The following is a 23,553-nucleotide window of genomic DNA, read 5'->3' as shown; positions in this document are numbered from 1 at the left end:
CGCGGCTTCGCCCGCGGCCCCGCCCGATGCTGTCCCGGCCTCGGCCCCGCCTCCTCCTGCTCCTCCTTCCCCTAGCCGAGGGGCGGTACGGAGCCGCCCGGCGAGTGTAGCGGGGCTGCTGAGGGGCGATCATGGCGCCGCTCAGGGACTGCAAGGTGAGGGCGACGGCGAGGCGGCCTGCTTGCTCGGGCTTGGCCCGGTCCCACCGCGAGGACCGAGCGCGGGGGAGTGGGGTCCCGCTGTGGTACTGGCACCTGGTCCTGGTCGGCGCCCGGGGGTGGCGGGTGTGCGCCCTTCGAACAGGCGGTGCCCTTCCGTGGGAGCTTGGGGGAGGTCCCGGGACCGGCCGAGTGCTGGCGGGCGCTGGGTCCGTGGGGTGAAGGGGCTGAGCAGGGGCTGAGGGGAGGGCGCGGAGAGGCAGAGGTGAGGCCTCTGTTGGAGCTCCTCTCCCTCAGCCCCGCAGTAACCTCACGCTGAGGGTGGGTTTCGAGTAGGGTCAGGCTGGTGTTGCGATCGGACTGTGAAGGCGAGTCGCAGTACCCTTCCTTGGCTTCCCTGCCTTCCCTGCCTTCCTTGCCTTCTTCCCGCAGAGGAATAAGACCCGTGTCTGATCATCTCCGGGTCCCGTATCTGCCCTCTCAGTGGGCCTCAAAAGCCGGGCAGGCCTTCATTTAGCTCAAAATCAGCTTCAAGTCCAAGAGTTCAAAAAGCTGCCTGCAGGAGCTAGTTACTAGTTAGTCATTCGTGTGCTTTCCTCCTATTTCTTCATTGGCTGTCACTTTTTTGTTTGTTTGTTTGTTTGGGGTTTTTTTGGTTTGTTTTTTTGTTTGTTTGTTTTTTTTGGTTTTTTTGTAGATTAGGTAGGCAGCAGTAAAATTGAAGTTGTTTTTTCAGGGTGTGATTGTTTTGTGAGTCACCCAGCTCTGGAGAGCTGCCACTTGAGTAATAGAGGATGTGCTAACAGCTGCTTGCAAAAAGCAGAGATTCCTCACAGCCAGCTGGGGCTCCAATGGGGACAAACCCACAAATGAACAGTCGCCTTATGTTGTGATTTAACTCTCATATTAAAGCAAGGAAAAGGGTAAGATTTTGGTCTTGCCAAGATGCAGTAAGAAGAGCTGAGGCCGTGGCACTCTTCTCCAAAAAGCATCAAAGAGGAGCCTCTTCTGGAGTTAAGAGGGAAAGGTTGTGGGATATTAGTGAAGAGAACTCAAAGGCAGCTTCTTTGGAAAGGGGAGATGATAATTGTTTTACAAACTCTTTACCAACTCATACTCCTTCTCTCGTAGATTTTTTGGGTTACAGTCTAGTAGCTGAGTACAGACAGGCCCTAAGACATGAGCATCCCAAATAGTTTGGGCAGGACCACTGTGTACAACACAAGGACTGTTGGCTCTTCTATGTTCTATGTAGCTCTTTAGTTCTTGGTTGGCAACAACAGTTTAGATTTAGGACAGATCTTGGATACTTTTATAAGTCAGCAGCTGTTACAGGGTGCCTTTTCCTCTGCAGTCTTTTGTCCTGGCATGCTAACAGGAGGAGTAGTGGCATACAGGTTCTGATGCAGTCATCAACCATGGTGCTGTAGCTGTGTCAGCTTAGTTCCACCATTCAGTGAACTGCACATCTGCCTAAGAAACTTTTTCTTCTCCAGCAGCTAGCTGGAAGATGTAGAACCTGAGTCAATGTTACATAGCTTGTTAACAAACTCTGTCAACCTGATACTGTTTTGCATTATAGCTTTATCAAATGCCCATGTTTTTTCTTTTTTTGTAAGGCTTGTGTACATGCCTACGGCCCAGCGTCTTGGTGGATTTGTTCTGCCAGGCCTTTTGGCCAGCAAATGACTTAAGGTACTAATTTCACTTAGAAAAAATCCTCAGGGTTTTATTTTACCCTATCTCTGCTTCACATGAGGAGTGGCTGCAAAAGGAACTAGCCAAAATTTGAGTTGTGATGGGTCTTGTTCCAAGAGGTGTAATCCATCAATAGCTTCTTAAACTTTTTTTTCTGCTTTATTCCCACTGCTAACACAGCTAATTGAGTCTTCAAATATAACTACAACTTCACAAAAGGTTTGTGTGTCTGCTGACATGTCCTTCCAGCTTATTTTGTTTGTTTGTTTGTTTTTTAAATCAAAGTTGATGAAAGTATCAGAACAGCATCAATTTGAAAGTCTGTTTGCTTAGCCTGGAAAATGAGTGTTTAAATTGAGGAGGTTTGTGTCCTTTTTTGTGCAGGCCTGGGAGGATGCTGGTCTTTCCCTGTCCACAACTAGCAATGAAGCCTGTAAACTATTTGATGCTGCGCTGACCCAGGTATGACCAAAAAGGGCAAGAAAATGTTATTTGAAGGGGCTCGTTCATGAAATGGTCTTTGCTGTAGTTGATGTTTAAGTTTCTTACCAGCTGGAAGAGCCTTACAGTCAGGCTGCCAGAGGAGTTCAGCTGTTACCAGGCTAGAGGGCTATGCCAGAAACTTCATTCAGCATGTCCCTCCTACTTGACATGGCAGAATCAACCAGTTCACATGAACCACACAGAAATCCATGATTATTTGTTCTGCTGGTGGCCAAACTACCTTAAAGAAAACAGTTTTCCTGTTTTCCTGCTACACTAACCCTATCTGAATGCAAAGGTTACCTTTTACTCCTTTTTCTTGCTTACTTCTGGATTTCACATAAGGAGAAAAAGGAAGCCCAGTGTTACTGGGAATCCCTCAATCCTTTGTCTCCCTTACAGTATGCAACCTGGAGCAATAATGAGAGCCTTGGAGGTATTGAGGGGTGTCTCTCAAAATTAAAAGCAGCAGATCCAAATTTTAGTAAGTATAACCTTTAATTCTCATCTTGGGAAATGCTGGGTATTACCTTGTGCCTTGATGTTTATTGTGCTTTGTTTAGTCTAGTGGGAAGTGGTGGGTTATAGAATTCTGTAAAACAGTCTAGAGCAAGCTGGGATGGGTTTATTTGGGTTTTGTTTCTGTTTGGTTTTTTACTAATTAAAAGACTTTTTAAATGGCTATGATGAAAGGCTGTAAAAGCTTTAGGTTTGTGAGACTTCTAGGACCATGTACAAATCTTGTTTCAAACAAGCGAAGAACTCCCCCTGAGGTTTATATAGGGGTGAATTACCTGCAGTGTTCTGCAGCTCAAGGTGTAATGTTCTGTTTTCCATAGCAATGGGACATGTCATTGCTAATGGCTTGGAGCTGATTGGCACTGGAAGTTCAGTGCGGCTCAACAAGGAGCTGAACAGTGGGATGCAAATGATGATGATGCTTGCAAAATCACAGCCACTGACTGAGCGGGAGAAGCTCCATGTATCAGCGCTGGAGATGTTTGCCAGTGGGTAAGGCCACTGTCATCCCATTTAAAGGACAAATGAAGAGTTTTAGCCACCACAGGTAGGAGAGATAGTTGGTAGCAGTGTTGCCTGACATTAGGTGGCATCTAGCAGAAGGCCAGGGTGAGATGTTGGTGGTTGTTCTTGAATTTCTCTCTCCAATTTGTGTCATGCCTAGTTAGTGAGCAGTGTGGTAGGAGGGGAGGTGTTTTGCTGCCCCTGATCATATCATTAAGCACTCCATGTTTTAGATCTGTCAGAGATCCATCAATGAAATACATGGTTTAGACAAAACCTTTGACTGCAATCATGTCCAATGTAACACAGATTTGGGTCCACAGAAGCAAAGTGTGAAAATAGTATTTTCTCTGTAAAACAGAGTTTTCAGTGTCAGAAATGTTAGAGGCTCACTATTCCATTCAGTATGATGAATTTATGTGCACTGCAAAAAGCATGGACTAATGGATTCATGATTTGTTTTTTAAACAGATGGGGGAGCATGCATTTACCTCATGAAGGGTAAAGGGTAAAGAGGAAGCTGCTGAAGCCCTGTTACTGTGGGTTTGGTTACCTCTAGAGGAGAGAGAAAATGACTTTGTGCATATGAAGTTAGATTACTTACGGTAGATCATAGTAAAAAGAGTTGAACTCTGTCAAATTTTTTAGATTTATGGTTTAAGCTAATTTCTTTTTCCTTGTGTGGTTAAGTGACTTGCGGTAACCGAAGGATGTTTCTTTCAAAAGATGTCCCAGAAAATCCTCAGTGAAGAGCCATGATTTCTTTTTTTAAAAAGGAAGAAATTGAAGGAGAAAAAGTCATGGGATGTTACATTTTGTATTTTTCAGAACAGCATGAGTTTAGAACTGGCAGTGGAGGCAAGTGTGTTTGCCTTCTCTCAGCAATCAAAAATTTTTTTTTGTCTTTCCAGACAGCTTCCAAAAGCTTGTGATTTCTGGGAACAGATTCTGCAGAACCACCCAACGGATCTGCTAGCCCTCAAATTTTCCCAGGACACTTATTTTTACCTGGGATATCATATACAGATGCGAGATTGTGTTGCCCGTGTTTATCCTTTCTGGACACCTGATAATCCACTAAGCAGGTGGGTAATGCTTTGTCTTGAAAATTGCTCTTTATCTGGAGTGCATGTACGTTGTGATTTTTTTTTTTTTTTTTTTTTTTAATTCCAGCACTTCTAAATAGCAGGATCTTTTGGAAAGAGGCATGCAGACAAAGTCAGGGGCTTAGAAGTGAATCCCATGTTAGTAGAGCTAGAATATCTCTCCTGTATCCCTCCTGACATTGTTGTTGAGGGGTTTTTCTGTAGTGATACGTTGGCTCAATTAATACATTTTGGTCTCAAATATGGAACATGGCATGTAGCAAACAGGGTAGAATCATATCATCACAGGCAAAACTGTGGGCTTTTATGGGTCCAATATTTTACTTGGGGCTCACATTGTAGATGATAGAATACACCAGTGGAAGGAAGAAAGGAGTTGTTATTTGGAATACCAAAGTGTAGTTCTGAAATAAAATTTTGGTATATACCATAAGAGCACCAGAGGCTGTCAGGAAGGCAGAATTTGTAAAAAATATCTCTAGTTCTCTCCTGAAAATTGCCCAAATATAATTCAGGATAATATGAATCTATTGACAAAAGAATTGGGATATTTAAATTTTTTTTAGGACCTGTTAAAGTATTTGAAAGCTTTTAGCATTTCATAAAAATTAACATTGAGTTATAAGTCAAGACATATATTTAGAGATCAAAGAACAGCTGGTACAACCCAACCTGTCATGGTTTAACACTGGCCCGGCAATTAAACCGAAACAGACGCTCTCTATTAATCTCTCTCTCCTCCTTGATGAAGAAAGGAGAGAGAATAAGGGAGAGAGACTTATGGGTTGGAGACTAAACTACAGAACTTTAATGAAACAGTAATGATAGGACAAATTAGTAAATATATACAGATATACAGGAAAATGAGAACCTCCTTCCTCCCCCCTTTCCCCCCAATAACTCTCACGTCAGCCGAGGCTGCAAGGCAGCCCTGGGAAAGTCCAGGCTGGACTCCTGGAGTCGGCAGCAGTCGGGAGCTGGAGGAAGGAACACACAGATATGGGCTGGCACAGATCAGGAGCACAGGCAGAGGAACCGATGGAAGCCTTCCAGGATGCTGGATGAAGGAAGAGAGGCAGGAAGAGAGGCAGGAAGAGGGAAATCCGGAAAATCCCTCAAATTTATACTGAGTGTGACGTATATGGGATGGAATACTCTGGTTGGTCAATTCTAGCATCTATCTTGTCTGTTCCTCCCCAAAGGAGGGCTCCTGGATGGTAAAATGCTTTCCTCAGAGCTGAGCAGTGTCCTTGGCTCTGTATACCAGTCTCTGGCAGTAAATATAAACATCAAGTGTTATCAGTTCTAAAAGCAGACACTGTCTGAGGGACTTGCTGTTAATTTCAGCAACTACTTAAAGAGGCTCAGCTGAAAGCAAAAGTACAAGACAGAGAATCACCTTTATCCTGGCCCAAACCAGGACACAACCATAACGTTCTGAATGTTTTAGGAATGTTGCTGTGTATCCATGCACTTAATATCCAGCACAATCTTTTCTCCTTTTTTTTTTTTTTTTTCCTATTCCAAAAAGACAGAGAACAGACTGAATGCTGAAATAATAATGAAGCTAACTGAGGTACCCCACAATTGCAGCACAGAGCATCGTGTCAGAAGCCTTGTTTTTCCCACTGTGTTACCTTAAGTCAGAAAAATCCAACCCCCTTAGTTCATTTTAACTACAACATGCTGGTTTCATTTGTTGGGGAATTAAGTCAACTTAGCAGTTTTGCCTGCATTTTTATAAACTTTTCTAAGCTTGATGCTGCAGAAGTGCAGGTTGTTGTCCACTTCATTAATTGTGAAGTAACAGGAAACACCCATATGCCAAGCATTTCTTAATTACAAAAACCTCACAAGTACCTGTTGTCCTCAAACTTGGAGGCATGCAAAGTTACACATGGATTAAAAGGTTGGGGGAAAAAAAAGTTAAGAAAAAAAATCACCTTTTACTTATTTCAATCCAGAAAATAAATCAGTTGCAACATACCCCACATGTTATAATAGTTCCTTTGGCTTCAAACTACTGAGGCAAAGCCCCAACAGTTACTTTGAGAAGCAGAAACAATCCTGTGGTACTTTTAAAATCTACAAATCTGCAAATAACAATAGCAGCTAAGTATTTCTTAAAATGGCTACATTGGGTATGTGTGTAGGAGCATATAAGATACCTGATTTTTCTTAATGTTGGACCTTAATTGCTTAGTGGGGATACTCTGAGACTTGTTAATCAGTTCTAAAGAGTCACTTCACATGGAAGTGCTCTTGTGGAGTTTTGTGGGCACTGGAGAAAGCACAGAAGACTCCTGTGATGCCTTTGGGAGTCTTGGGTAACTTTGGTTACAGTGCTGTCTTGCTTCCAGCCTTCTAATTCTGTGTCTTGCAACTGTTAGAGAGATCAGCTGGTTGTTCTTTGCAGCTTTTAATTTCAGTTTGTCCAAAAATGTAAATGTAGCTCTCAGAACACTGGTGATGTGCACCTTGTTACTGTTTTCCATGCTGGTGTCTCTGGACCCTTCATTTCTTACTACCTAATTGGTCTGTATTCTAATTGTTCAAGATCAAGCCCTCATTGTAACTTGCATTTTAGGGACTGTTTTGAGTTAAATGCTATTTCTAATGTTTTCAGTCCTAACTTAGATGTAGTTCTGAATGATGTACTGTTTTTTTCCCTTTTGCTTAGCTATGTGAAAGGCTACTACTCTTTTGGGCTCATGGAAACAAACCATTTTGATCGTGCTGAGGAGCTTGCCCGTGAGGTAAAATGCTTGTTATTGGTACTAAAATTTTTTGAATTCTTAAACATGGTCCCTGTCTGTGGTGGTTTTCCAAATGCCAGAAATTGACTCAATCCATTTGCCCCGTTGCTGGTAGACATAGCAGGAAGAGAAAGCTCAACATGGAAATGGTCTCAGAATTTTGTAAGAGACTGCTTCTAAGTATTCCCTGGAAATGAAATTCCACATCTATGCCATACCATGGCAGTTTCATCTTGACTGTATTTCCTTCACCTGCTTATGAGCATGCCTTGTCAGATTGGTGTCAAAACACCTGTAAAAGGTCCCATCTGCTGTTTCCCCCACGTATAATTGCCTATTTACTGCTCTCACTAAATGTTGGATGGTTTTGATGTAATCTCTTCTTAACAGTTCACCTTGTTTGGGTTCCCCCCCTGCAGTTTTTTTCACAGATGCTTGATGCCTTGTTTATTGAACAATGAACTGTACAATGTTCCTGGGGATCTGGGGATCAATATTAGCTGTCCTAGTTCCTTTTTATGAAGGTAGTAATTACACATTATATCTTACCTGGTCCTCAAGATTATCCCTGTCCTTCAGGAGCGTCAGATATAATTAAATTCTAATGGTTTGGGGTTTTTTGTTTTGATGGGGGTTTTTTTTGTGCTAAGCTTCTGTTACATAAAATCACTGAAGGTGACAATAAAGACTAAACATTAACATTGAACATTTATGAGATCAATGACTGATCTTCCAAAATGCCTAAATCCTAGTGGGAGCTGTTGGAGCAAGAAAAAGGAACTTGCTCAGTACTCAGAGCTGGCCATGTTCTCGATGAAGAAATTATTACCTGTATGACAGTATGTTATAGAATATTTCATGTCTGTACATGCAGCTCTTTGGTGGCTGATATTGGTGCGTGTCTGTGGAATAAAATTAAAGCCTGCATTTTAGTGTTTTACAGCTGTTCATCTCTGCACTAGAAGCTGGGAAACAAAATCAGCCAATAAACAGTTGTCTTCCTTTTATGTCCTAATTTTTCCTGTGTTTCGTTAGAACAGCACCGGGTTGTACTTAAAATGTAGCAAGTAAAAAGGAGTCTCTCGTTTCTATATCTGCAGTGATAAATGCTGGTATTTGCACATTTGTAAGCTTAATCATGTTTTCCCTTTTTTCATTCACAGGCTTTGGCTATAAATAAGACAGATGCGTGGTCTGTTCATACTGTAGCTCACGTAAATGAAATGAAGGCAGAGGTGAAGAAAGGTCTCGAATTTATGAAGGAAACAGAAAACAATTGGAAGGTAAACATTCTAGTAGCATCTCTGAAAAAAAGTTTCTTCTAGGTCGTTATCTTCTCCCGCCAAGTTATCAATTCCTTTGCATACAATTCCTTCCTATCTGCAGACATGTTACAAGCAATACAGAGTTCACGTGTCAGAATAACCATCACTTGAGCTGCTGTTACTACACATCCTACTTTTGCAGCAAGGAGCACAAAAAAATGAGTTATTAGGAGGAACACATACCATGGTCCCCTTAAAGTTGCTGTTATTGTGACTGCTGAGATTACTAAAATGGCAAACTTGACAGTAGGCCAGAATTTACAGAAAATCTGTCCTCTCATACTGCCTTACCGTAGCTGTCAGTACTGTAACAAGTACTGCTTTTTGACAAGTCCGTGGTTTGTACATGTGGGTGTTAATGGACACACACACACCCCCACACACCTCAGTTTCTTTTTTCTGGTGGAGCTGCTTAGGAATTTTACATCTCATAAAGACCTGGTCATTGCAGACAGGTGAAGTACCGTGATCTACTGATGTGTGGTTTATTCATATGGGATGTATCGTGTGTGTATCTCAGAGGTCATAGAATTGACTGGGTTGGAAGGGACCTCAGAGATCATCAAGTCCAACCCTTGATCCACTACCGCTGCGGTTACCAGACCATGGCACTGGGCGTCCTTCCCAACCTGTGTTGGTTTGTAAAAGTGAAGTGACTGGTGATATTTTAACAAGTTTTTTGCTAACACTGAGATGAGCACTGAAAGTCAGTTGAAGAATCTGGTTAAACCTCTTCGCAGGAGGTGAAGGTAAGGTGCTGTTAAGAAATGACACAGTCAAATCAAATGTTTTAGAAGACTCAAAATATTTGCTTGCTTCTGGATGGGGAAGGGTTTTTAGAGGTCGGCAATAAAAAGTGAAGTGTTGCTCTTGTTTCTTTACTAGTGTACTGAAGGTACTTTATCCAACTAATTTGGGTATCTCTTAGAATACTGAATAGCTTAATTACTCTGTCGTATGGTCTTTTGATGTAAGTGAAGCTTAATTTTTATTTGAGTTGGGACAGCATGTGTTTTTCCAAGGATGTAATGAGTCCTATTCAGAGCAGAAGGTTCTGAGGTTTGAATTTGTTAGAACCAGCAAGCATCTATTTTAGAATCACCTGAGGTGACCATTTCACCTCATCCAACAACCATGTATGGATAATGAGGCTAGAAGGACTGTTTATTTTGCAATTGTTTTTTGTTTTTTTTTCACTTAAGCATTCAGACATGAAGTCTCACAAATGCCAGCAGAAAATCCATGCTTCAGGTTGATATCTGGTATTTCTCAGAAAGCCTTTTATCAGTTTCATAGAATCATCCAGGTTGGAAAGGTTCTCTGAGATCAGAGATCCAACTCTTGATCCACTACTGTCGTGGTTACCAGGCCATGGCACTGAGTGCCACATCAGTCTCTTCTTAAAAACCTCCAGGGATGGAGAATCCACCACGTCTCTGGGCAGCCCATTCCAATGCCTTCAATGGAAGCCCCTCTTCAGCGCTTTAATAAAGTTGCTTGCATTTTGTCTGGTGATTTGACATTTTTAGATTTTATTTAATGACCAGGATCATCTGTTTGTACTGTCAGAGTAAATTGATACCTTCTGTTACTTTTAATTAATCTTTCTCCTTTCCAATAAGAGCGGCAAAGATTTGGTGCAAGTTTTATTTATAGAGTATTTTTTTGTCTCACCACCCCTCCAAAAAGAGCAGATGTCATTTGTTTTAAATGTACATTTTAGCTCAAAATCAAAAGAGGTAAATTACCTTGCCAGAGGGGACCTCTCTGCCTGTGCTGTTATTAAAGAGTGAGCTCTTGGGCTGAGTTCCCATAGCCAACTTTCGTTTATTTATTTTTGTAGCCTGCAAGCCCACTTCTTTAGGAACTTCATCTCATTCAGAACTCAGTGAGCAGCAGAGAAAGGGTTTTGTTTTCTTAAGTGAGGTAATACCATGTTTTTGTTTGTATGACATTAGGAATGGTAGAATGGTATTAAACCTGATATTATCAGGTCTATGCCAAGCACCTTAACTACTTCAGCTGCTCAGGTTTGGTTTATGATTTAATATTAAACATGTAAAGGTTACCATAATGTTTTGTCTTAACACAGTAAAGCTCTGATGTTCATTGGGAAACTGTGTGCTTTGTGAAAGCGAGTGTCAGTTGTCATTGTGAAAATGAAGATGTTTTTCTTCTTGTGAAAACATTAGATTTATTTACAGCACTGCAGGGAGAGGAATGAATCTTTCTGGTGTTTTAATATTCACCAAAGGGTAATGGAGTTACGTTCCTGTTTTTCTATTCTCAATACATTAATGAAAGGAACTGCAACGACATTGTCTTGAAGTGCAGGCTGAGTTTTTGATGTTCTTCTGTCAGCTGAAAAGGACTGTGCAAAGTTGGTACAGTCCAGGATGAACTGCCAATGTGTTTGGTATTCAGTGCAGCTTCTCTAGTCCATAGTAAAATGTATGGTTTAGAAGTGATTTTTCTCTGTCTGAACTAGATGTCTAGATGGGTAGAATGAATGGCCCTCATAAGGTGGATGTCTCTTTCCACTATGTATCCAGATTACTTCTGATTCCCTCCTACTGTGAGGGAAACCTTGGTTTTGAAACTGAGTAGCTGCAAGGAGCAAATTTATCAAATAAGCTGATTTGAATGTCTTATCTCTTCTGTCTCATTCAGTTGCTCTGAAGAAGGAAACAAATCTGACTAGATATGTTCAAATGGAAAGTTATTTTTTAACTAATGTTTTCTATTTTTTTTGTTTTGTTCCCAGAACAGTGATATGCTTGCTTGCCATAATTACTGGCACTGGGCTTTGTACTTCATTGAAAAGGTACGAGATATTTTGATACAGGTGTTATGTAGTCAAGAATGGTCACTCAGCTAATGCTATTTGAAAGGCAGACCTAACATTTATAGATTTTTTTTCCCAGCTATTTTTAAAGGGATGTTTTTGTAAAATAGCACAATGCCATTTTTAAAAATGGCATGAAGCATTAAAGAGCATAAAGCTGGTCCTTTATTATGTGATTTTAAAAATTTTAATTACATTGGACAAAGTTCTTTGATTGAATGTTGAAAAATTGTTGGGAGATTACTGCATATGTGAAGATCAAAGAGTCTCACTAATTACACTTGGCACAAATATTTGATAGAAAGTGGATCTCTACTTTTCAGACAAAAATCTCTTTCAATTCTGTACTAATTTGCTAGCCCCAAAATATGCTGACTGTAGGAGAGTCTGTGAGCTTTAAATTTGGCTACCAATGCTATTAATTAATCGTGTTACTAATTCTTATGATGGAAACAGTTTTTAAATGTTTGCAATTTTACCCAACCTGTTAGGTTGCAATGCAAGATTTCCTTGGATTTAATAATGCTTTAGCACTTGTGGGGTTCAGTTTAGTAGGGATTCAGAAGTTTGACATCACTGAGCAGGCAGTGGACTTGAAAGCAGAGCACTTGCTTGTGTTCAGTATTATCTACATAGAAGGAGCATAACTCTTGATAGCAGCTTGTTTATTTTGCCACCTTCTGTCTATGCACTTTTTTGTAGTCTGCTTGTAATTATTTTTTTTCCTACCTCTTCACATACACAGTGGGATGCACTAATTTTTGCAAAAATTCCTGAAACATTAGAAGATGTTTCTTTACAAAGTACAGGAACTCTGTAGAACATCAGAATGAGAAGTAATATATTGTCTCTCTCCTTCATGTGTGACCTGTAACAACAGTAATGGTATATATTAAATAAACCTAAACATACTGACTGTTTGGCATAGTAAATCCTGGTTTATCTCAGGTTTCATTCTTTTAGTACTTCAAGGTTTCTTTGGCTCAGTTTGTTATGATGAAGTCATGAGGCAGTTGTGAAGCAATATTATGACATCTATTAATTGTATTTGTGTCTTTGGTTACTATCAGCCACTTCTGGTTGCTGTATCTGAATGTTAGTCATGCAGTCCTTGCTTGCTTTTACAGGGTGAATATGAGGCTGCTTTGACAATTTATGACAACCATGTGAGTAGAGCCCTTTTTTCCTTACTGAGAATGTGCTTAAGACCATGATAATCATCTTCTACCTTCTGTATGAGATTGAAACCTACCACAGTGTGCCATGTATGTGTATATTTACATAGGTTGTTACAGTTTTTATAGAGAAACTGTTTTCCAGTATATATATATATATATATTATATATTATTTACATAGTTGTTACAGTTTTTATAGGGAAACTTTTTTTCAACTGGTAAAAATGCCCAGAAGACTTGAGTGTGATATAGTTCAACTGTTTCTTACACGTGTGCTTGAAAAAGCTACAGTGGCACTGTTGGTACAGTTTTCTATTCTGTTTGTGTCTCTTACTCATGCTGTATGGGGCTGAGTGTCCACAGAAAAAAGCTTTTTAGAAGCATGTAAAATAATTTTCCTGTAAACTCAAGATACTGTTACAAATTACTGATTTTGCATGCTAGCTGCTAAGTCAACAGAAATGTCTCTTTTCTTTCCCTTTACTGTCTGGTCTTTGAAACAGTCTTTGCAATATGGAATCAGATAGGATAATATATCTTTGTAAGGATTATAAAAATAATGAGAGCATTAAGAAAGCTGCTTGGAAAACTCCTATCTACTAACCGTAGAAAAGGGAAGTAATACTTATGGCATTGTTTGGAAAAATAGATACTTTGGTGACTCTCCATACTTACTGAATTGAACTTCATAACTGGGAAAACAATACAAACAAAGCAGTGTAAGTGTTTAGCATTGCAAAGTGTTGTATTTAAGAAAGCTGCAATTAGGGGTGCTGCAAAACTGGTATTTTTGTATGAATAAAAAGATAAAAGTAAATCTTTACTGAGAAAATAAATTTGATTATCTGAATAAGTTCCCACTAGCACTTCAGTTGGGCAGCTTATGAATACTTCTGATTACAGATTGGTCCCCGGTGTCTATCAAGTGGAAGCATGCTGGATATAGTAGATAACTGTTCAATGCTGTACAGGCTTCATCTGGAAGGTATGCTATCCACCTGCCATTCTTTTTGAACTGTAAGGGGAACAGTTTTTGCCTTCCCCCTTAAAAAAAGGATTTTTTTAAAGATACTTAAACAGCAAGCTTGGTCAGTGTTACAGAAAAAAAATTGGCTCTGAAGAAAAGACTCAATGTGAAACTTCTAATAATGTGTATAATCAAGAGCTGTTGTTTTGGTTTCCTTAAAGTAAATTTAAAGTTAAGTATCTAACTTTCTACTTTGGTATTTATTGAAATAGCTAATACATGTACATTAACCTATTAGCCTCTGACTTTCATGTGCTTACCTAAGTGGCATTTCTCCCTAATTTTTTGAAGTTGGTGTTTATACATTAAAAACACTGTAAGTTCTTGGAAGGGTGAGAGTGTTATTTTCATGGTATTCAGTTGAAACACTGATGATGTATTTGGTTTGTTTGTGAAATCCATCTTGTCACTATAATTTGGTTGCTGCAGGTGGTGTTTTATGAACATCACCTTCAAGACACGAGCAAGCTCGCAATAAAACAAGATTGCAATAAAGCAATTTATACCTCACATAATGCAGTTTAGAATATTGGTTATAAATTACAGGTAGTCAATAACCTCTTTGCCTAAATATGGCAACCTGGAGCTGAGCATTACTCTGAAAATTTTGCCACAGCAGGAAATGTTTTCTTGAATTTAGTAGAAATGTTATTTATGCTGGGTGACTGAAAAGATATTGCGAAGTCACACTTTTTCCTGTGGTATTTATATTGAGAAAAATATTTTTTACTCTTAGGTGTAAAACTTGGAGACAGGTGGAACCATGTTCTCAAGCTTACAAAGAAGCACACCAAAGATCACATTCTTCTCTTCAATGATGTCCACATCTTGATGTCTTCACTTGGAGCCAAAGACCACAAAACTACTGATGAGCTTTTAACAACTCTTCAGGAACTTGCCAAGTAAGCAAGTGAATTGAAGTACTGTATTCAACAAATATTTTGTCCTCTTCAAAGTGATAATGATAATATCTCTGACTTATTAAAGCACTACAACATGATCTTCTAGCATCTCCCTGGGACACGTGTGGTTTCAGTAGGTCAATCTTCAGTTGGGTGGTCTCTATAATGAGTTATTTTTTGAGTTGGTGGCTTCTGGGGCTTCTAATCTTGCTAAGCAGAAATACTCGAGGTTATGGACACTAACTGAAGACTTGCTGTATATTTTCCTTTCAGTGGGTTCACCCTAAGCCATGTTACGTACCATAAATAAGGTATTTCACCTGAATATTAGTAAGGGCATTCTGCAATGTATGTCAGCTATCTATGACTGTTCTTTTGGTTTTTTCCTCTGGTTTAAAAGCCTCTTTAATAATAGAGCACTAGTTGGTAGAGATGTTCTGATAGCTACAGTTAGATGTGTTGTGAAATGCTGCTGCAGGAAACTGAATAGAAATTTTTGCTAAATGAATCCTAGATAAATATTTTGCTTTCAAATTGAGTTATTTCCAAAATTTGAACATTTAGTTATTTAATTTAAACCACATTTTTTTATTATTATTACCTTATGTGACACAAGCTGTAAACTGTCTTGATTTTTCTTTTTGTGGGGGTTGTTCTGTAGATATTTTAAATATAATTTTAATGCCCTGCCAATACTTTTTGTTTCGACACCTATTGCTTCCCTTGCCTTAAAAAAGTAGGAAGAAGAAACTGTTACTATTTGATCCTGAGCTTAACAGCCATCAATCAAAAATAAGAACTAACTGTAATTCTTATCAAGCCTAAGCACATCTGATTTGAATAAAGCAGGAAATGGTGAATATCTAAGTATATTAATGAACATATGCAACTTATCCTTTCTCCCAATGCTTCCGTTTGCCTGTGTGTTCAACAGCCTTTTGTAATAACACAGATGTACATTTTCAGATGTAGTTGGAAGTATTTTAAAGCTTAATTTTATTATTTTTTGAGAAAACAGACTGTGAGATGAAGGGATTCTCCTAATGATTTGCTTAATTTGAGTATAATAATTTACTTAATATGAGTATCAGAGTATGTAGTAGCTAAATGATACCTAAAAAATCAGACATAAAACTCAGGCACAAACAATAGTCATTCTTGGCAATTCAGTACTCTTTTCCTCTTAGTCTTTAAATTGCAAAGTTGACAGCATTTTGTGAAGTATTTCATGGTGCTCTCTGGTGATTCGTATCACATGAATATTCTCATGGGTGGAAATGTTAGTTAATGCAGGGGAGTTATGTTGTTCTCCATACTTCAAATCACTTGCAGGAGAAAAGAAAAAGAAAGTAAGTTTTGCATCTCTGCATCTTCTCAGAGAGCTGGAACAAATGTGTAAATGAGGAATTGTTTCATAATTTTCATCATCAGCTATCTCAAACTACTAATTTAAAATGGGTAGCTGTTGTGCACTTGAAATTTTTAGGATGTCATACTTTAAAGAATGATAAATGCACAGAGCAACACTGTATGCTGAAAATACAGGGACCTAGTGGAAGAAATGGGATATTTGTTACTGTTGACTCAAGAAAAGGAACAGAGACCAGTGTCTGGTCACAGGTGTACAGAGCTGTGTCTGGTAAATTTAAGGTGCTAGTGTGGGAGTGAGACTCAGTGGCTGTTGCAGAAGGGCAGTGTTACAGAAGCAAGTGATTAAGTTTCCACAATGGTTGGAAAATTTACAGAAAAATCCATTCTAAGAAACAAGTGGAGTTTAGAACATAAAAGTGCGCTGTATTCTTAGAAATAATTGATATTGCTTGGGATAGAAAGCCCTCCTGTTTTATATTGCCAGTCAACCTTTTGGCACTGAAGTGACACTATGTAAGACCTGATCACAGTCAGCTCCCTCTGTAGCAGTGGAGTAACCCAGTTCCATGTTGTCCCATGCTAAAGCCATCCCAAAGAGCTACAGTGTAGTTACTTGTATTCCTACTTTTTTCTTTTTTTCTTTTTTCTTTTCTTTTTAATTAAATATTGGCAAGGATACCAGTTAGGATCTACTTTTGCAGTATGCCTCTTCCATTCTTCGATCAGCTAGGACATGATCACTAAAAGAGAAGAAGAAATTAAAAAAAAATAAATCCTTGCCAGTATTTAAAAATCTCTGCCATTGGGAACACTGTTACAGAGATGGTGAGGTGCTGTGCAGCGAGCTGGTTTGCAAAATTATTATCTGGAGCTGTTTGCAAGGGACTCATAGCCACTTCTTGTAGAGATGAGGACAGTCAAAGAAGTAGCAGCAGGATGTTCCAGTGAAATCAGAAGAGAAACATGCAGTTTTCTCACTTTTTCTAGACAAGAAGCTATTGAAGCAAAGGCAGGAGGTGTTGTGCTTTTACCTGTATCCAGGAGAATGAAAACTGCTTGTCTTATGAAAGTAACATAACCACACAAGAAGATAAAGTACTTGAAATGTGCTTATGGATGATTAAAAAAAAGAAATTGTTGGAAGGCAGTGACAGACTGGCACTGAAATAAGTATTTTTATAATTCAGCTTATGGGAGTTAACCACTTTCTTGTTCTACAGAACACCTTGTGATGACCATGAGCTTTCCCTGGCTCCTAGTTTGGGTTTGCCACTGTGCCAGGCTTTTGTAGAGTTTGAAAATGGAAATTGTGATAAAGCTGTAGACCTGCTGTACCCAATCCGTTACCAACTGATCCAACTAGGAGGCAGTAATGCTCAGGTAAGGGAGATCAATAAAAGACTTTTTGATGTGAACTTAGTCCTTTTCCAGTAGCCTCCATTAGGCACTGATACTATTAACAACTCTTCATTCTAAGAAAGTGAAAAGCTGAAGTGTGCTTGTGAGGGAATCCTGTTTGCAAAAACTTACTAGTAGCTTAGCTTCATCTTGTCAATATGTTTCCTTCTGCAGTGGTTTTAATGATTTGGCAAACAGGACCTTGTAACCAGCAATACTTTATAAGTTACTTATTACTTTGTATTTCTGCTGACTTCTTTTTTTAGAGAGATATTTTCAGCCAGTTATTGATTCATGCTGCTTTAAATTCTAAATCACAAGCCAAACAAAACCTTGCAAGGTGAGTAATTTTTCCTCATAAATATTTGTGAAAGTAGTCCTGTTGCTGAAAGTAGGAAGGAGTAAATATAGTCAAGCCACTAAATTAAGGCTACAATTATGCAGAATCATTTGTGTTAAATGTAACAGCATGTAACTAGGATAAAACTCTTATGGTCTGGGTGAATGATCTGTATTTGTTCAAGGGCAGTTGTTTTTCAAATGGTTCTGCCTTAAAATGTGGCCTCCTGCCTATTGATCAGTGTACTTAATGGACTGCTAAACTTCTGTGAACTGCAGAAAATCGAATCTGTCCTAATGATGACATTTGCTTTATTGGGAAGGAGATTTACAGAGGCTGATATGTGAGGTTGCCTTAGTGCAAGCCATGAGAGCCTGGTTTGGTAGAAAATCATAAATTTTGCTTATTCAGACATATTAAGTTCTGTTGAAATGTGTTGACTGAGCCTGCCTGTGCACTTAAAAGAATGATTCCTTTGGACAATATGAAGCCTTGCCTATTCTCCTGAGGTCTTTCTGAAATATATAGAAATCAGATAAAATATCAGGATTATTCTTTTGTGCACTTTTTTGTACTTATTTTCAGTCTGTCAGTGCTGAAAAGAATTCTCCTCTGCCTGAACTTACTGTCATGGCCAATGAAAGGAAATATACAGCTCAAGAGCAGGTCCTCTGATGCTGTTTTCTTCCTTTTAGAAAGGTACTGCTGGTCATCCTAGGGGAAAAATGATGTATTCATGACCTCTTCCCACTTCTCTCCTGCCTTTCCTCCTTTCTCAGGTGCCTCCTGAGAGAACGTGATGTGATGAGACCAAATTCACCAATGACAGAGCGACTTATTAGGAGGGCAGCAGCTGTTCATTCAGTGGCATAAGTCTTTCCTCTGTGCTTCAGCTGAATAGCAATAAGCTTACCAGTTAAAGTCTGGGTGCAGGATGTGGAGAGGTGCTATGCTAGAAACCATGCTAGAGATTCACAGTAAGTAAGGTCACCCTTTAGAGATACAACCAAATTAGAGATACAACCAAAATTTTCTTAATATGTAGCTGTTGCATTTCAGGAGCTTGTATCTTAGATACTTTCACAGGGAAATAGTAAGATAACCTTCTGATAATTCACAGCTTTCTGAAGCATCCTGGGATGCTGCTTCTCTCGTATATTTTCCTGAAAGTTCCCTCTGGGCCCAATTATGTTCATTACAGTAACAGAGCCCAGGTTGCAATCATTCATTGGCCCAATTCATTGATATGTTAAATGATCAGTAAACTGCTCAGGTAATTCAAATGAACCTTTTAAGCATTGGTAATAGGAAAGTATGAGACCAGAGCCAATCCAGGCATAAACTGAATTCCATATCAAACTTCCAGTCCGTTTTGAGGCATGAGTCACAGGCTCAGTCATTACAGATCTGTCTGCACTCAGGATCTCTCTCCAGGTGCATATTTTTACACTCCTTCTCACAAAATGTTAAACTTTTTCCTTTCAATAGCACCTCAAAGCCTTCTGAAATTGATATGAATGAAACAAGACAGGAGGGGTAATAGCTCACCACAACCATGCTAATGCAGGTACTCCCTTGGTCCTTTTAAATATTTCAGAGAAAAAATGAAAAAGCCTGGATTTCAGCTACAAAAGCACTATTTCTCAGTGGTAGTTTGGACTTGCCTCTTTGTGCTTACCTCAGCTTTTGGAAAGTCAGGCCTTACTGCCATCTCAATAGCACAAGCCTCTACATGTTAGCAAACTAGAGTTGAAAACTAATGATAAAGCATGTACTTCATGGAGGCATCTCAGAGCTGGCAAACACTGGAAGGGAGGTTCCCCGTGGAAAGAGAGCTAAGGGGACTTTGTCCTGCCACAAGTGATGTGGCAAGCTTTGGTGCTGCAAATGATGCCCAATGTGAGCTGTGTACCTCCCTAATGTTCTGTTATCTTTGGATCCTTGCTGTGTAGCAGAGCTAACAGATTGCTTTACAACAGTAATCCAGAAGCCCCTAATGAAGGTAAAGATTATATTTCAAATGAAAACTGAAATATTGCCACCTCTTCTTCCTGAACAGACATGTCACACTCTTTAAGTGCCCAAGCTCTGGCTTTGGTATCAAATCTGTAAGCTCTCTGAGACACACACATTCCTGCCCCTCCTTCCTGTCCAGCTCAGGCTCTTCCATGTTGTCCCACAGCAGCCCCATCCCACATATGGTTTCTTTTTGACCTAAAAAAAGCTCTTTGGTAGTTGTTGCTGCATTGCCCCTGGAGTTCCTGCCTAGAGGAGTAAGATGTGCCTTGCTGCTACCCTTCTTCCCCCAGCCCTCACTTAAGGAAAAAATAGTATATTTTTAAATCAATGATAATTTGTGAAAATAGGTAAGGGTATTGCATCCTCGCCTCCAGCCTTTTTAATCCAACAGACAGTTGTAGTTCCCTGTTCTTCAGCTTCATTATTGCTTTGTATGTGGCTAAAGTTACACTAGATTTTTACTATTCTCTTTTAATCAGTGCATTTCAAGCAGTGCCTTTAGACAGGTAACTTTTTACTCAAGCAATATAATAAATCTTATTAGGAAACAAAAGCCTGAGAAATCTACTGCCTGCTTATGAATTCTGTACTCTGATCCATTGCTACACAAATGTAAGAATATGACATCTGTAGTACTTTTGATATAATGTGATGGAGAATTTTGTCTGCTTTACATCAATAAATTCAAAGGTATGCTCAGTTGAGCAGCAACTTCTTTAATGTATGGGTGAAATTTCTAAATGGGTTATCCAGTTTAATTTCAAAAGTCTGTAACAGTGTGTGCCTTCTTTGCTTCCATAAATGGGACTAAAAGCTTTTTCATTCAACTAGTACTACACATTTTGCCCACTTTTGGTTTTCTGCCTTCCTCTTATTTATAGCTAAAATACTCAAACCATTCTGTCTGGCTTCAGCATGCTATGCTGAATCATTTTCAGTTGCTATTATGAAAAATAATCAGGCTCAGTGAGAAGAAGAACAAGATAAGAACTTGCCCAAGGACTGTGCTCACTCCTAGAAGGTTATCTTTTTGTATCTAAGCAGAACAGTTGAAAAGCAGTTGATACAAACTGATATAAACATTTGCTGCTGACAAAAGAGATACTGATTTTGCACAGGTTCTGCAAATGCAAACACAAACACATCCCCTTCCTTGCTTTTATTCTCTCTGCTACACCCATTAAAGTTACCAACCTCCACTGCACATCTTTTTCTGGAACAAGAGGGCCAGAGGGAATAGTCCTTTCTGTTGTGCCTCAGCGTTTGAGTCTGGGCAGTAGCTCCCCTACACAGGACATCAGGAAAGATCTACTATTAACTTTAATGGTATTTTTCATGATCCCCACTGTGGCTAGAATGGCAATGCCCCTAGAGCAGGAGAGAGAGATTTTTCTGAGCTGCTTTCTTAGTCATCTGTGCTTAGATCATGTACACCATCAACTCAGTCACTTTTGCAGCTTTTTCAGTGTTGGCTGTTCTGTGTAGGTCAGTGCGATAAAACAGGAGCTGGTGATCTGTTGGACTGCACTGCTGTCAGAACTGCTACTGCTCCATTTGTAACAATTCTGGTCGCAGCAAGCAAGCTGAACCCTCAGGTGCTTCAAAAGTCTTTGTTACAGTGAGTGTAGCTTTTAGGGCCTATTAAAAGAGCTGCCTGGTTTAGAGTATTAGTGCTGTTGAGATGTACTCACACCTACAATGATGATTTATGGTGTGTAAAGGAGGCTGCTGCGAAAGCAAAGCCATCACCCATCATCTAAGGCCTTGCCTAGCCTCTTGCCCTCCAACACTGCAGCTTCTTGGGTTTGTTGGTGAAGAAAACTTAACACAGCATCAGTGGTATCATGATCAACTATCATAGCAGCTACATTGGCTTTGAGTAATCTTGTTCACAAATCATTTGTTAATCCAAGGTGAAGTGTGGGGGGTTTAAAGCAAGTTTTCTGTTGCAGGCACACATAGAGATCTGTTCAAATACAAAATAAAGGCTTTGATCAGCTGCAGGAACCCCTGCAAGTGATTGCTTTACCTTCTGTGTATGCATAGCTACTGTCAAAGACCTTCTGAGAGGATATTGTGCCTACCTGTGTACAGCCACCACACAGTCTTACAAGACATGACAACACTTGACAGAGGTGAACGGGCTTTTTATCCTGAAAAATTGCATTGCATTTGGCTTGAAGACTCAGGCCTGCAGCTGCGTTGGTTTTGAGATGTGGGAACCCAAAGAGCAGGTGTGCCACAGGGCTGCCTCTTCACAGCCTCCACCTCTTCAGAGCTGCTGCAAATGTAGCATCTTTTTTGTGCTGAGGTACAAATGTGCTGGGAAGCAAAACAGAGCCCCAGAGCCTTGCAGGAGCTCAAAAACTCTGCTCACACAATTCCATTTCACAGATACCTGAAAACACATGCCACCTTGGATACTTCAAGCATTTTGCATGGGGTAGAGAGAGAGGACATGCAGCCAACAGAGCTGCTGACCTGCTGTCTGCTAGGATTGCACCTGGCCTCTGCTTCCCTGTAAGCAAACTTGTTAGCTGGCACCCCAGCTCACAGGGATAGACTGAGGGACAGAGTGCAACAAACTTGGAGTTTGTTTGGTTTTTTCAAATAAATATTTGTGAAGGTGCTGCTCATAACACATACTATTCTATAAAAACTATAGAATAGTTTATATTCTATAAATTTTGTCTTGAAACATAAATAATTACTCAGTTTAAAGACAGGAACCAAAAGAAGGCATCCAGACATCAAGAGCAGCAGTATCTGTGCTCATGAAGAGCCCCTATAATTCTGTGCCTAAAAGGTGAAGTTACTGGATTAAACATAGAATGTGCCCTCGACAAACACCTTTTTAGCCTCTTGTGAACAAGCTTGTTCTGCACCTACTGAACTCTCTGAAAAATGTTAGGCAGATTATAATATAAGTCTATTGAATGAGGCAGATATAGCAGACCAGTCAATAACCAACTTTTGGCCAATCCAGAAATCCAAGAAAAACATCAATACTGACAAATTGAAGTGTTGTGATCACAGGTAGGCTATTTCAGTCTGCAACCTAGCCCACAAGTGGCAGTCTCAATAGGCAGTGCTAGGATTGCCAGAAAAAAACCCAAATATGGTTTCCCCTCAGTTGCTAGCAGTGGGGAAAAAACATTCTTCCAAAATTGTGTCAGTTATCATGAAAACATTCTTGGATTTGGTCTTACCTTGAAGCTGGTTTGTTGCAGCAAGAGCTGGAACCATACCAGTGGCTACACAGCTGCCCTAGGGGTCAGTACTACTTTTCCTCTCATACCCTATGCCTGTTCACAGGCTCAAAGGGCAGGGGATTTCTCTTGCAAAGGGCTGTTTTTGTTAGTTAGGAGGAGGCTGAAGTGCCAGGCAGTGGGAGACTCATGCTCCATCCTCCTGTATTCAGAATGGTTTCTCTAGCTCTCCTCTTCAGCTCAGTTACCCAGACTGCATTCTCTTCCTTTCCCTTCTCTTTCTCCTTCCCCTCCCCTTTCCCTCCTCTGTTTAAATAGGCAACATCCCGTGCACCAGAGAGCTGTAGCCCACCCAGGAGCATTTCCTGACAGACTATGGCTCTTGAAGATGTGAAGTGGGTGCCCATATTTTTCCCTTGTCCTTCCTCTGGATTTTGTGATTGAAACTGATGGTGAGGTGTCAGCTCATCAGTGAAATTCTCCACATACTTGTTTGTCTTGTAGCTTACAGGGGTATGGGAAGTGCAGCACTGTATCTTACAGGTGCTTTGTTCAGATTCTTTGAAAGTTACTAATCTAGATATTAAAAAAGCACATCCTTAGAAAAAGGCAATGCCTGACTATTTCTACGTATTAAAACTGGTAGTTCTGCGTCTACTTCACCTTACTCTTCCCCCTTTTTTTTCGGGACTTGAACAAGTGCTCAGAGCAGCTGTT

General features: G+C 39.9%; 1 protein-coding gene across 1 annotated transcript; it reads left to right on the top strand.

Annotated features, from left to right (window-relative positions):
- The first annotated feature begins 39 nt into the window (after nucleotides 1-39).
- On the top strand, nucleotides 40-20,342 carry TTC38 (tetratricopeptide repeat domain 38). Its single transcript, XM_030463243.1, has 14 exons — nucleotides 40-155; nucleotides 2,241-2,318; nucleotides 2,742-2,823; nucleotides 3,179-3,350; nucleotides 4,274-4,447; nucleotides 7,149-7,224; nucleotides 8,388-8,507; nucleotides 11,314-11,373; nucleotides 12,522-12,560; nucleotides 13,474-13,555; nucleotides 14,334-14,499; nucleotides 17,091-17,250; nucleotides 17,535-17,608; nucleotides 18,388-20,342. The coding sequence occupies exons 1-14, from the start codon at nucleotides 132-134 to the stop codon at nucleotides 18,479-18,481; spliced, it is 1,401 nt and encodes a 466-aa protein (XP_030319103.1). The 5' UTR covers nucleotides 40-131; the 3' UTR covers nucleotides 18,482-20,342.
- The last annotated feature ends 3,211 nt before the right edge of the window (nucleotides 20,343-23,553 follow it).

Source organism: Calypte anna, chromosome 1 (genome assembly GCF_003957555.1).
Source record: "Calypte anna isolate BGI_N300 chromosome 1, bCalAnn1_v1.p, whole genome shotgun sequence".
Classification (NCBI taxonomy): domain Eukaryota; kingdom Metazoa; phylum Chordata; class Aves; order Apodiformes; family Trochilidae; genus Calypte; species Calypte anna.
This window is presented reverse-complemented; position numbering and strand designations above follow the sequence as displayed.

Coding starts and splice junctions, on each gene's coding strand:
- TTC38 (XM_030463243.1), top strand. CDS start 132: ATGGCGCCGCTCAGGGACTGCAAG. Junction 2,824..3,178: donor AGCAGCAGATCCAAATTTTA/GTAAGTATAACC, acceptor TGTTTTCCATAG/CAATGGGACATGTCATTGCT. Junction 7,225..8,387: donor CTGAGGAGCTTGCCCGTGAG/GTAAAATGCTTG, acceptor TTTCATTCACAG/GCTTTGGCTATAAATAAGAC.